This window comes from Gossypium hirsutum, chromosome D08 (assembly GCF_007990345.1).
Source record: "Gossypium hirsutum isolate 1008001.06 chromosome D08, Gossypium_hirsutum_v2.1, whole genome shotgun sequence".
Taxonomy (NCBI): domain Eukaryota; kingdom Viridiplantae; phylum Streptophyta; class Magnoliopsida; order Malvales; family Malvaceae; genus Gossypium; species Gossypium hirsutum.
In genome coordinates, this window is record NC_053444.1 from 4203483 (window position 1) to 4218799 (window position 15317).

The 15317-nt window shown below is 31.1% G+C and overlaps 1 protein-coding gene and 1 long non-coding RNA gene across 2 annotated transcripts; both read left to right on the forward strand.

The window, feature by feature from the left end:
• The first annotated feature begins 8431 nt into the window (after positions 1-8431).
• Positions 8432-10484, forward strand: LOC107916678 (uncharacterized). Its single transcript, XR_001689560.2, has 2 exons — positions 8432-8920; positions 10123-10484. It is a non-coding gene; the product is annotated as an uncharacterized lncRNA (long non-coding RNA).
• A 1517-nt stretch (positions 10485-12001) lies between these two features.
• On the forward strand, positions 12002-14900 carry LOC107908557 (receptor-like serine/threonine-protein kinase SD1-7). The gene is made up of 7 exons (XM_016835757.2): positions 12002-12384; positions 12464-12666; positions 12734-12944; positions 13053-13290; positions 13644-13794; positions 13880-13957; positions 14473-14900. The coding sequence occupies exons 1-7, from the start codon at positions 12228-12230 to the stop codon at positions 14701-14703; spliced, it is 1269 nt and encodes a 422-aa protein (XP_016691246.2). The 5' UTR covers positions 12002-12227; the 3' UTR covers positions 14704-14900.
• Positions 14901-15317: the final 417 nt, after the last annotated feature.

Consider the following 15317-nt stretch of genomic DNA (forward strand, 5'->3'; position numbering starts at 1 on the left):
TAAAATTTGGTCCAAGAATTTTGACGTTTCGCTAGTTAATTAAAGAAAAAGGACTAAATCATAAAAATTATAAAAGTTAGTCTCTATGAGTTTAAAAGTGAAAATTAAATATAAAATCATATTTAAATGGCCTAATATGTAAATTTAGCCATTCTTGATGTTAGTGGCCGATTTTAGATTTGATTTATTAAGTTTTATAATTAAAGTGTTATAATAATAAAACAAAAAGAAAAACAAAGGTCACTTTCATCATCTTTGTTCTTTCAACTGAAACTCCCTGGTTGAAACCTTGGAAAAATCAGCCAAGCTTCATTTCTTATGCATGGTATGTTTTTCTAGCTCGTTTCTCGTAAATTTTATGTTTTTAATATCGTTGTAGCTTAATCTAACTACCCATGGACTATTTTGTGAAACTGTTAAAGTTTTAAAAACTTTTGATTAATATTATTGAAGCTTTTTAGTTGTTAATGGTTTAGTTTGATGCTTGATGATGAATTTGGATTATTTTGTAAAGTGATTTTGAGTAGATTTAAGTTTAGGTACTAAAATGATCAAATATTGAATTTTGCTTGGTTTTCTTGTAAAATTTTAGAATTAGAGGGCTGTATATGGATGGTTAAAAATTCAAAAATATGGGTTAGGGATTAATTGTGAAAATAGACTTGTTTCGACTTTAGGGACTAAATTGAATAAAATACAAAAGTTTAGGGCAATTGTGAAAAATGTCAATAAGAAGTCATATGCATCAAATGAATTGTTATGAAGTATTTTGGACTAATAGTTGAAATAAAAAATATTGTATAGATCAAGAACCAGTAGAAAATTGTGGAAAAGAGAAAATTACTAACTAGTCCCTAATATTACTATTTCTACAGTTTTGCCTTAGTAAGCTCATACGGTTTAGTTTGTATAATTTGAAATGCTATATTGATTGTGAGTTGTGGTTCATTGAATATATATGTATAATTAAATTGTTATAAATTTATACAAGGTGAGAAAATAATTGAATTGTAAAGTGTTAATACGATGATATGTATCGAGCCCGGATGAACATAGGATAGGATACAATTGACATGTCAATAAGTTATTTTGCATGCTATACAAGATTCACTTGTGATGAAATGATGATTCATGACTTGTTATTATACACTAAATATACCAGAGTCCAGCATTTGTTATGGATTGTTGAGTTATATTTACAGTAATCTTGACGTGTTTCTTGGGACGAATGTAAAGCCTACGAGCTTGGAACTTGGTGCCCAGGTGTGTTTCTGGAGGGATGTTAGCCTACGGGCTAGGCACTTGGTGCTCAGGCGTGTTCTTGGTTGGATTGGCTTAGTAGAGCATTCTGACGTGTCTTGAGTGGATAACCACGTATCCGTATCTGTTTATATCGTTCATCAATGACATGATGATTATATGCACTTGATATTTCTTGTAATGATAGATAATGATTTTGTTAATTATTAAATTATGTTTTCAAGGTAAGTTATATCGTTTCAACCTATGAACTTACTACGCTTCTTGAAGCTTACTTGTGTCGTTTTTCCTATTTTCTTGTAGATATCGTTTTGTAGAATTAGGCAATCGGATCAAGTTGAAGATCATACTATCCAACTATCTCTTGGTAGACTTTGAGAATGTTTATTTTGGGATATGTGGCATGCAATAAGAGTATCTTGTATTTGTTTATAAGTGGTATATTTTGTGTTTGTATATAAGTTGAATGTTTATGGCAAATTATGTGGTGGATCATGTTTGGTTTAGAGATTTGAATGTGATATTTGCTTGAATGAATTAAATGTGATAGGTAATGTTTGAATAGGTAATACTTTGGTTGGAGTTGTTTTTAATTCTATGAATTGGTATATGTGTATGGTTTTCTGTTGATAGCTAATATGTAGTGCATATGCTTTGGCAATGAGTGTTATTTGGTGATTTAATTGTGGTATATTGTCACCTTATATGGTCTTATTTAATTAAGTTTGAACTTGGTAGAAATTGAAGTTGAATGCTAGACTTGAATGTTGTTTGTGATGGTGCCTTATGGCATATTGGTTAGAATTAAGTAAATGACATGTTTTGGTATGTTTTTAGTGTGATTTGAACAAGTTGAATGATTGATTAATAGTATACTTGTAGCCTAAGTAAGTATAAATGGTATAACTTGCATTTGAAGGTACATTTCAGTTCACACGGTCTGCCACACGGCTTGACACATGGTCGTGTGTTTCACATGGGCATGTGGCACGGCTGTATGCTATATTTAATTTAGGTGTCAATTGGATCACACGACCACTGTCTGTTACACGATTTGGAGACACGATCGTATGCCTCCACCTACAAGGTCTTAGGCCTTACACACGGTTGAACAACACGACTATGTCACATATCTTACACCATACGTCATTCACCTGCCACACAGCCTGATAACATGGTTGTCTGACCCCTATTTTTTATTTTTACCTTACTTTTTTTTGTTTCAAATTAGTCCTTATTTGTTTCTAAACTAATTTTAAAGTCTTGTAGGTTTGATTTAAGCCCCATTTTTGTAAGAATGCTATGATTATTGAATTACTGTCTATAAAGATCTGTTTTAAGTAAATATTGAATTAAAAATTCATATTCTTGACTGGTTAATTATCATAACATCTCGTAACCCTAATTTGGTGACGGAGACAAGCGAGAGGTGTTACATCTCAACCTTGCTTAAAACAAATCACAAAGAAACATTAGCATCAGGAGGTCTTCCTTGCTTGTCTTTTAACAGTAACAAATCGTAATTTGTAATAGTTAATTTTGACACCCTTCCACTGAGCATGGATTTGTTCTAATTGCTTCATAAATCCACAAGTAAACTGATTAATTTAAACCTAAATCTTAATCCAATTAATGAAAGCATCTGAACAAAAAATAATCTAAACTTTTTGAAAAGAAATTACCAGTAAAAATTGTAAACTTTCAAATAATTGTCATCAAAATTAACTATTACAAATCATGGTCAGGAGTGTGACTTAAACTAAAATAAGATTTGGACTAAAAATTTACATATAAGACTATAACACCCCTTACCTGGAATGAACTGATACGTTTTGAGCAAGACATATCACATTTGGACACTGAAGCTAATTTAACTCAAGCATCAATATCAAGACTTCTCTTTAACATAATATATACTCATTTAAAGATATTTAAGTCATTTTTAAGCTTACTTTAATTTTTTGGTATAATCTGGGGTCATTCGGGGCTTAATCGGGGCAAAACAGGGTAAACATGGTCAATGTCGCGACACTGGAAAATGGGTGTCGCGACACTGGGCTTTAGATGTCATGACACTGAAAATAGAATGCTCCAATGACTCCAATGTCACGACACTGAAGGTTGGGTTTTGCAATATTGATCGGATCGATGTTGCAACACTGGGCTTTGGATGTCGCAACATCGGAAACAAACTACTTGGAACATGTTTGAACAATCTAAAAACAAGTTTAAACTAACATCAACCTTCCTATAACACATCTAAACACTTTAGGAACTCAAAATATACTAGATTATCATTCAAAAACTTCACCTAACACATAAATATACTCATCTAAAGAAGTCCAATTCCTAAACACAAAATGATAATTAACATCTATGGTATAGTTTTAGAACCACATGAGAATTTACAACAAAAGTTTATATGATTCTAACCCTAAGTACATGCCAATATTTAAGTTTCATACTCTTCACTCCTTGCTTGATGATGAGATGAGGATGAGGAGAGCCACTTCAAACTCCACCTTCAAAACGATATTTACCTACGTGTTTTGAAACAAAACATTAAGCTTATGAAAGCTTAGTAAGTACTAAAGAATTCAAACCTTACCATTGAGTTTAATTAACAATTTTAATAAATAAATAAACATGTTAACATGATGACAATAATTAGTCTTAGTTAAAGAATAACAACAAAGTCATTCTTCATTTTTTCATTTACCATACTTTTATCACGAGTGAACAAGAAGGATAAACAGAATAAAATCACAATTACAATAGCAAATAAGTACTAAATCAGGAGCACCAATGTCGCGCTATGATCTCCTTAATGACATGTCATCTATATCCTAAAACTTCAAAACTTGTCTACAAAGGGCTTTATGATTATCGTAAAATCATTATTCATCACAAGTACAATCAAATTTCATATTTTCAAAATCACACATAACTTTTCAACATTATATAATTTAGTCCTTTTCTTTTCACAATTGTATCACATCCACTTACTACCTCCTTGGGTAGTTCACATATTTATTAAGTTAATAATACTAAATTGAATGAAAATAACATGTTCATTAATTTTATTGTTTCCAAAAATCTAAGTAGGTAAGGAAAATTCTAAAGTGCTTACAAATTTGGCTAAATTAGACTTCCTTCAAGTTTTGTTTACTTGTTTCCCCTTGTCACACCCCTTCCATCTTCTTATTTTTCTTTCTTTTAAAACTTTAGTTCATCACATTATCTAGATTTTGTCTCTCCTCAAGTATGAATGGTTCACTTCTATTCAAAAATTTAAGCTTACTAGGTTGTGGGTACCTTGATTTAGTTAAGGTTTTCAATGGGAATTTGATAATTTTTAGCTTGAAATGGCCTTATCGGTGATGGAGGATGAAATTGAAGAGAAAATAAAACTTTCTCCATCTTTTACTTAAAATATCACCAATATTTTAATAAAAAATAATTTAATTTAATATTATAATAATAGTATGATGAATAAAGAAAATATTATTATAACTAAAAAAAATCTATCTATCATCATTATCCACTAGATCTTAGTGAAATTACTCTTCATGTCATCACATATTTTACCAATAATTTAATTTAATCCTTTTTGCTTTTAATTTCTCACTTTAACCCCAACACTTTGTAAAACCTTACAATTTAGTCTATATCTCAATGGAATATCTCCTACTACTTCAGTCTTTTAAATTTTCTCCAACCTCTACTTCCTTTTTCACTAACACTTATAAATTTTATTTTATTTGTTTAGAATAATTTCGACTTAAAATTATATTGTTATGATCAAGGGGTTTTCGAGGATGTTACAAAGACTTTAAGTCCGGTAACTCCTGTGACCTCAATACTATTATTAAACCAACAACTCATTGATATCTATTATTTTTTAAAACTCAAAATAATTTATAAAATAGAATGAAATAAAATCCAAAATCCCATAACGATACCTACTACCAAATTAACCCGTTTGGCAAGTGGTGTTCTAATAATTGGGAATGGTTGTAGGAAACATGGATATGGCAATGGCAGGCTCACAATGCTTTCACATGCATTGACACCATATGCGAATGAATTATTATGTATAGATATTTCATTTCATTTGTATAAATTCGTATATTATAAATTTAAATATTTAATTATTATTTTTAAAGGATTTAAAGTTAAAGTTGATGCGATGGTTAATTTGCAAATATTTATTTTATTGAATTTTTTTTTACTTTTGTCAATAATATATTCCGATTTTAATAAATATTGTTTGAATTTATTTTATTTTTTTATGGAATAAATCTCAAAATTATACATTAATTTTGGTCAAATGAGTAATCTTATGCATGAACTTTGATTTTGTGTAATTTTGTAAATGAAATTTTCATTTTGATTCAATTTTCACGAATCACTAACACAATTGTCAATATTAATTATAAAACCATTTTATGGTTACATGTTGCATACGCAAATAATTATATTTATCTAATATATAAATAAATTGATGTATTTATTTAAATGTATGTGATTGAATCAAAATAAAAATTTTATGTATACATCCGAACCACGACCAAATATCCATGCGCATGATTGCAACAAAGTTCATGTGTGGTTTTAAAATTTAACTTTTTTTTTATAGATAATGAATGACATGTGTCTTTTGAAATACATTTACAATTTTATTTTCTTAATCCTTTTTATAGGTCAAATATCCGACGGCCCTCGGCCTTTTGTCCACACAAATCCTCTTATTTTGTTATTGTATTTATTTCTTCAACAAGTGACGGAATTTGGGTCACACAATCTCTAACACTAACAATAATGCTGGTGTCAATCGTCAATAAATCAATATTCTAACCTCTAAATGATTTTTTGAAAGTATATTTTTCTTGATACTAACTTAAGCATTTAAAAGCATTCTGAACACAAACTTCACCAAGCATCTGAGTATATTTCATCTTCTACATGATATTCTAACTCAATTCAACACCAAAAAATAATATATACCATTGAGTCACAACTCATTAAATACCAAACTGATTTATTTTCAAATATATTCTAATAATTTTATCTGTAAATAATTAAATAATAAAAATATAACACTTAATATTAATATTTATTGTCGATTGAGTCTTAGTTTGATTGACATTAGTATTCACTACACCAAAATAGGCTTTTAGCGGCGCTTTTAATGGCGTTTGGATAAAAAACGCCGCTAAAAATCAAGCATTAGCGGCGCTTTACAAAAAATGCCGCTAAAGATCTAGCATTAGCGGCACCTTAAAGCGCCGCTAAAAATGAGAATTAGCGGCCTTTTTTGAGAAAATGCCGCAAAAACCTAAGACCAACGACATCATTTTTTGACCTTTCGGGGCTTTAACGGCATTTTTAGAGAAGCGCGGCTAATGCTCCGGGCATTAGCGGCGTTTTTTGAGAAGCGCCGCTAATGCTCCGGGCTTGAGTGGCGTTTTTTGAGAAGAGCCGCTAATGCTCCGGGCTTTAGCGGTGTTTTTAGAGAAGTGTCGCTAATGCTCCGGGCTTTAGCGGTGTTTTTAGAGAAGTGCCGCTAATGCTCAGGGCTTTAGCGGCGTTTTTGGAGAAGCGCCGCTAATGCACAAGGCTTTAGCGGCGCTTTTAGAGAAACGCCACTAATGCTCATGGCTTTAGCAGCGTTTTTGAAAAAGTACCGCAAAAACATTTTATCTGTCTAATTACTATTTAAATTGTTTATTTATATTAATTAAAATTCAATTTATTTTTAATTGAATATTTGTTAAAAATGGATAAATTTCAAATAATGACACATATAAATAAATTGAAATAAAAACATAGAAAAATATTTGTTAAAAATGGAAAATTTAAAATATTATTATTTAAAATAATTTTAAAATTTTTTGGGTACATGACTAATTGATTTTTAATTTATGTATTAAATAATTTCATATATAATTGTAAAAGATACGATAGTATTAATTTTAAAATATTTAATTAATTATCATTATAGTTTAGGGTTTAATATATATTATTTAGGGTATATGGTTAATTTAGGACTTAAGGCCGGTTTAGGAGTTACAATTTTAAGGTTTATAGATTATGGAATTAGGGATTATGGATTAGAGGTTCTAGTTTAAGGGTTGTGATTTAGGGGTTAGGGTTAGAGATTAAGAGTTAGAGATTTAGGGTTTATAAATTTAGTGTTAGGTTAGGATTTAGGGTTTAGATTAATTAGTGTGCTTTAATTTATATTACATAAGGTTTAGGGGTTAGGGGTAGGGATTCGAGTTAGGGTTTAGAGTTTAGATTAATTAGTATTTTTTAATTTATATATTAAATAAGGTTTAGGGGTCAGTAGTTAGGGGTTAGGGGTTTGTGGTTAGGGGTTAGAGCTTAGAGCTTAGAGGTTAAGAATTAGTGATTTAAGGTTTAGGGATTCGGGGCTGGGTTAAGGTTTTGTTTAGATTAATTAGTATTTTTTAATTTATATATTAATTAAGTTCTTATATAATTGTAAAAGAGGGGTTAGGGGTTTTAGGGTTTATGTTTATGATTTAGGGCTTAAGAGATAGGGGTTAAGGATTTAGGGTTTAGATTAATCGGTGTTTTTTAATTTATATATTAAATAATTTCTTATATAATTGTAAAAAAGATAATATTTATTTTAATACATTAAAATTATGATTATAGTTTAAATTATTTAAGAGATAATAGATCAATTATATATATATATATTAAATGGTTTAGGATTTAAGGTTTACTTTAGATTTGTTAAATGATGAAATTTTATACAATTAATTAATGTTTTTATATTTAAAAATATTTAATCTAAATTTAGATTAAATGGTTTAAACCATTTGATATATTTAAATATTAGATTTAAAAAAATTGATAAATAAATAAATTCATGTAACAGATTGATCATATGGATAAGTAAGTATCTATTTTGGATAGGACCAATTTATAACAAATAAAAATGAAATACAAAAACTAAAATCATTCCATATTGAACATGCAGCAAAATAGCTATATTTTAGTTAGCAAAATAAAAGATTTTTAGTAGAGCAAAACAACATCGTTTTGTTCAAAATAAAATAAATTTTCATGGCATTTTTATGATAAATGCCGAAAAAATAAGCAATAGCGACGATTTTATAAAAAAAACATTTTACTTTTAGAAATCGCGTCATTTTACAAAAAAAACTTCCCCTATGAAATCCCTAATCTTCCCAGGGCTGACAATGTTTTGAACTTCTTTTGATACCCGTTCCCTTTCCATTCACGAAGTCCTTTCTCCTATTACCCTTTACCCTCTCCCTCTGACCCTATCAAAGGAACCCAGCTTTCCATCTCGCTACCAGACGACGATGTTTTAAACTCTTTCTTCATCGTTTTCTCTACTTCCCCTTCTCCTTCTGCTCTCCAATGGCTAACTGACAAATACGAGTCCCCACCCATTCCACCAAACATGTTTATCTTGTCTTTCAGAACAAAAGAAACAACACCACCAGCCTAAGCCTAAACAGATCCGAGCTTTCTATTTTGGCTAAACCAAGACTATATCTTGTTCTATATTGTTGGTGGGTCTGTTTGTTTCCAAAGATAACTTCACTGCATTTTCTTTGCTTTTTCCCAATGGATGTTTTCTAGCTTCTTTCTTTTGGAGGTTAGTTAGCTTCTTTTCTAGGTTTTTATTTCTATTTGGGGTTCTTTTCTTTTGTCGTTCTTTTCTGGGTTTAAATTTGAAACTTAGATTGCTTTTCTGGATTTGCTACTTCTTTTATTTCTTATTCCATTCTTCAGGCATATATGTTTGATTATGTGTTAAGGCATGATACATTGAGACCTGATATATGTATATGTATGTATTATTCACCTCATTACCTTTGCAAGGATTAAAGATTGTTGAAATTGATATTGGAAATATAAATTCTCCAAGTGGGAATTTGCAGTCAAATAGGTAGAACGAACACCTGACCAAGGTATTAAAGAATGGTTTCTTACAAGTTATTAATAACCTGGAAAGACAGGTGATAAACTGTGTGGTTTAGGACAACTTTATTTCTTTATATATATTAATAGGAATTCATTATATCCACATAAAATTGTTAGGTTTGTCTACATTATTCTTCTTTTAAACTTTTTTTATTTTAAATGTTAATATTTTTTTTGAGTTTTAATTTGTACTATTTTAATCAAATAAATATAATTTTGAATGTAAAAAAAACATTAAAGAAAATAAAAATCACCATCGTTATTATTCTAATATTTTTAAAATAAAATCATGGTACAAAAGAGAAAAGATCAGCTGTTCTCAGGTTAATAATTTATATTATGTCTATTACTTTTGGTTCTTCGATTGTCAGTTCTCTATAGACCGTAGAGGAAATGTAATTTATTTTCTTGGTTACATGTCATAATGTTTTATAAATTGGATATAAGTGACTATTTAATCTTTGCATTTTAAGGAGGAACTTATCTGTTATTTATTTTAGAATTGTGACATTGAATTCCTCACTTGTATTAGATTTGATGAACTGGAGACAGCATTGATGGAGATGGTTAAGCTAGGGTAAACTGGAATATGTTATTCAATTTGCCAAAATTTACAGTCAATTGCCGACTTGTTTTTAAAGATAATTATAAAACTATGTAATTCCTATCATGCAAATCATTTTGCTTGCTTTTACCTGGCACCTTAGGCTTCTTCATGAAATTTGCATTACCAGAACTTGCTAAAAAACCCGTGTTTCTGGTTTTCATGAATCATGAATTGGAAGTTGCTAGTTTTCTTAGCAGTTTGAAGATTATTTTCTTCTATCCATATGTATGTCTTTATGATAATGATGTTTGTTAAATATTTCATAGATCTTAATGTGATTTGAGCAAGATCAAAAGGAAACAGAAGATGCTTGTAGATTTGCGGAACAAAATGCAGCTGCACAGAGATATTTTGTTGAAGTTTTGTGTGATTGATCGGATGTGTATGCCGGCTTTCATCAACTACTTTCGAAGGCCTTACTAGGAATTGAAATGGTGTGCAAAGAGATTGCTTCTTCTGATCTGATTTTTCGATATAAATACTGGACAAAGTATGGATATTTTACTGCTGTTAGTAAAATGGGATTCTCTTCTTAGGATCTTAGTTTCTTCAGTTGTATTAGACTCAACAATGGCTTGCATTGCATTGGTGTTGATTTTACCTAAATTTCGAGGTTTACAATTTTTAATTTTTATTAATTATTTACATTTTCTCATGTTTATTAATTTTTATTATTATTTAAGCTTCCTTTATTTGCCTTTTTTTATCATTTTCATAGAAAATTTAATTTAAATAATATTTTTTATTTATCCTTAAAAGTATATTTAAAGTTCAAATTTAAAAAATAAATTAAAATATAATATTTATCATAAAAATAAATATTATTTGATTAAAATAATTTTTTTGCATGATATGTTTTTAGCGGCGTTTTTGCGAGAAGCGTCGCTAAAGGTTTGTTCTATAGCGGTGTTTGTGAGGTCGTGGTCTATAGCGGCGTTTATTTCTAAAAGCACCGCAAAAGTTAGCGACGCGTTCAATACCAGCGTTTTTAGCGGCGCTTAAAGGCCTAAAAAAGCGCCGCTAAAAGCCTGTTTTGGTGTAGTGGTAATTTGTTGAGGATCGCCTTTGATTATTAAAGTTTCAATTTTGCTGGCTGAATTTCGGCTAGCTATGTATTGTTCGAATGTATCGAGTTAGGCTCAATTGCGAAACTGTCCATCCCATGTTTTTTTTTCCAATCCGTTAGTTTAAACAACAATCATATAGTTTTTTATTCATTAATTTCACATAAAATATATAAATTGGTCATCACCAATTCCCTTGAATAGGTCTTTTAAATTTCAATATCTCATACGAAATCATTCTGCTCACTAATCTCACACAATGTATACACAAATTATCATAATTTTAATAACACTTAATAATATTCAAATAATTATAAATATGTTTTTACCTTAATTAATGATTAACCCTAACTCCACCAACTATCACAAAAGCTGAACTCAAAATCTTTATAAATACAAAATTTTGTATTTTTTAATCCCTATGAAGCAAAGATCTAAAGGGAAATAATCAAACATTCAACTTAACTTCATTATTTATTTATAGAACCTTATGTTTTTGCAATCCAACATTAAATCCAAAGGGGATCTTATAGGAGCTAGGAGACCTTCAACCCTAAAATTTTGAGAAATTATCATTAAGGCTTTTTATAATAACCTTAAATCCTAAGCAAAGGTTTGAAGATGAATAAGATGTTTTGCAAATAAAGCCATGAGTTTACTAATCTTCTATGCCTCCTCTATGTTTGTATTCCAAACTTGTGTTAAAAAATGAATACACCCCTCTTCCGTTTATTCTCTTCTTTCTTCTTTAGCAATTAATTTGTTTTGTATGGAAATACTTATTTATTTGATCATATCTTTGGAAAACATTCTTGAATCATCTTGGCTGGATCTTTAGTGACAAATTATTTATAAATGACAATACAATATGGCTTTCTATTATAATTCAATTAGATTATATAAAATGTTTTCAATTCATTCTGCTACTCTTAACAAAAGCTTTAGGTGCTAGACTCGGGTAGTTTCACAACCAGCAGTACATATGCCAAAACTTTGACCATGTTCTCCATTCTCTCCCACACAAAGTCTCATTGCATTCCTCCCTTTATCATTTGTTGTAACAAAAGAATAGTCAATTCGACTGTTGAGTAAGTGGTTAGCCAATCAAAAAAAGGATCTGCTCCTTTGATTGGATTTAGTTAGCCATCTTCTTTTGTATTCATTTCAGCCTAAGTAGATATGGTTGCCAGCACACTTAGTATCTAGTCTAAACAATCTTCCACTATATGAGTTGCAAGCTTTGCTCTCTTGCTCCTTAAGGCTAGTGGAGTTTTTGTGTTTCTTGTTACGTGTCCTTCCACGAGTTGATGATAAGATCTCTTTTTTCTGGGAAAAAATTATCAGATGAAACGAAACAAAGCAAATCAATATGGATCCCACTTGGTGCAAGCTTATCAGCTACTCTAGGACTAGCTCTGTTTTCTGCTTGTGGTTTCTTTATCTGGAGAAGGAGAAACGTTCAAGGTATGCACTATTAGATCATGCTGGCATTTACAAATTTATGTTATAATCTTATAGCCAATCACATTTTGTTTTATTACAGAGGATAAAGGCCAAGAAGTTCGATTACTTGACTTGGTAATGGGAAGTGTTCCTCGTGGGAACTCAAGCGAAAATTTTGATCTACAAAATGTAGGAAGGTCGCAGGAGTTTCCTTCAATTCAATTGAATATTTTACAAGCAGCAACCAATAATTTTTGTGATGAAAATAAGCTAGGACAAGGTGGGTTTGGCCCTGTATACAAGGTAATTATGGTTAGGAACTAAAATAACGTGGTTAAGAAAAAATGCATGTTCATATGTTAATTTGTAGGGCACACTAGCGGATGGAAAAGAAATTGCAGTTAAAAGGCTCTCAAGAACTTCTGGTCAAGGGCTGCTTGAGTTCAAGAATGAGGTCATGTTAATTGCCAAATTACAGCATAGGAATCTTGTGAGGCTGTTAGGATGCTGCTTAGAGAAAAACGAAAAGTTGCTTGTATATGAATTCATGCCCAACAAAAGCCTTGACGTGTTCCTATTCGGTTTGATCCTTCAACCTTGAAATAACAACATTATCTTATACATACACAAAATAAATTTGAATATTTAACTTGTCATTTCTTTTTCTCTCCTTCTTGAGCATTTGTCAGATTCGAGTTTGCCTGCCCAACTAGTTTGGCAAAAACGATTCAATATTATTAAAGGAACTGCCCGAGGTATCATGTATCTGCATGAGGATTCTCGTCTTAGAATTATCCACAGAGACCTTAAAGCAAGTAATGTTTTACTTGACCATGAGATGAATCCGAAAATTTCGGACTTTGGTATGGCAAAAATTTTTGGCCGAGATCAGAATGAAGCAAATACAAATAGAGTAGTCGGAACATAGTAAGTCTATTAATTGGTTCTTCCCAACTTATTAACTCATAAGCTTACAGGGTTACATCTACTTACTTTCTTCACCATTAGTTGTTGCCAACTTCAACTTATCCATATTCATCGACCAGTTCTGAGAAATATGTCCTCTACATCAATATCATATAAACTAGAAGGACCCCATGCAAGCAATGAATCTTAGTATGTTTCATGGTTAGTGATTAGAAACAGAACTTGGTTTTGTTACTGAGATTATCTGATATGTGATTGATATACACTGAAAATCAGTTCATGTTTGTAAAGTTTCTTATGATTATCTAATTTTGATTTAGTTTTTCTTCATTGTTTCTTATAAACTACAACAGTGGATACATGGCACCCGAGTATGCTATGGAAGGACTTTTTTCTGTCAAATCTGATGTTTTCAGTTTCGGTGTCCTTTTGGTGGAGGTTATAAGTGGAAAAAGGAATAATGGGTTTCATCTTTCAGAATACGGTGAAAGCCTCCTGACTTTTGTATGTTTTCTTATCCTATCAAAATTTAAATAATAGATTAATACCATGTTATGTATACTACGCTAATTCTAAGTAAGAATCGTAGGCGTGGAAACTATGGTCCAAAGGAGAAGGAATGGAGTTACTGGATAAGCATCTTGTTGAGTCGAGTGTGCCCAATGAGGTTGTTGGTGTTTAAGGGCAGCAGCAAGCTGCTTTGATCTTGCTTGGACAGCAAGCCTCAAGGCTTGCAGAAGAAACAAACGCAGAAAGAAAACAGAAAAGAAGCTTGCGAGTGGAAAGCAGAAAAGAAAAGAGAGAATTTGAATGAAAAACAACCTGAAATTTTTCATTAACTTGAGAATAAGGCCTTAAGCCATTACATATACCAGCTAACTTGTAAAACAAACAAGTTATCACCTAATCAACTACCGAACACCACTAATATGCATTGAAACTTACAAGATTAGCTTGCATAATAGCTTTACTGATTTTTAGTCAATCAACATCAAAACATCTACCTACTAAGTTCAAAATGAAGTAGATTACAAAAGGATTAAGGAACAACTAAATGTGGCAACTAGATCAGAACTTTGAGCTTCAGCTGCTGCACACCATGGCTCGACTGCATGCTGACTTTCCTCTTGCATGGCCACCTTTGTTGATCAGCACCTGGCATGGGAACTAACCTCAACAGAGGTGCTTAAATGCATCCAAATTGGGTTATTGTGCGTGCAATCAGATCCGGCAGACAGACCGACTATGTCAACAGTGGTTGCAATGTTAGGAAGCGACACCATAACAGTTCCTCTACCAGCGAAACCTGCATTTTATGTTGGACGTTTTATTGCAGAATCAGTTCAACCCAATTCAAGTGATAAAATATGTTCTGTTAATGAAGTTACGATTTCAAACATGTCACCTCGGTGATTGATTAGTCATTCCATCTTCAATTTTTTCACTATTACAAGATATGATAGATTCTAAAAATTTTGTTAAGCCGCTCTTTTAGCTAAATGTTCTGCAACATTCCAGCAAAACACAGGGAGATGTTCTTCCGAGTTTTCTGTATTGATCTTTGATATATATGTAAAAAATGACAAAGGGGTATGAAAAATTGGTATGAAGCTGACTTTTCAAATCCAAAGTGGGAACGGTGGGAAAATCATTCCATTACCGAAGACAGAGCAGCAAAAACGAGTCTATTTGTTCAAAACTGACTTTTCAACGAGTATGGATGAGAAGGTACAATTTTCGTTTCATTTTTCTTGGATACAATTAATTTCACCACTTTGCTAAGCTCAAGGTAGACTTTGATTTCGACCAAGTCAAAAAATAAAACCCGAAAGAAAAGTCCTTGGACTTTATTATCTGTCAACTTCAACCTCCTAAAGGAAGAAACATGGAATTATCTCATTACAAAATGGTAATACACAATTAGTAGCTCTGGTGATTCCAGAGCACAACCTCCAAAATGAGGTTTCAATTTCGGGCATACTTCCTCGATAAGGTTTGAATATTCTGAAAACCATCATCCTATATGT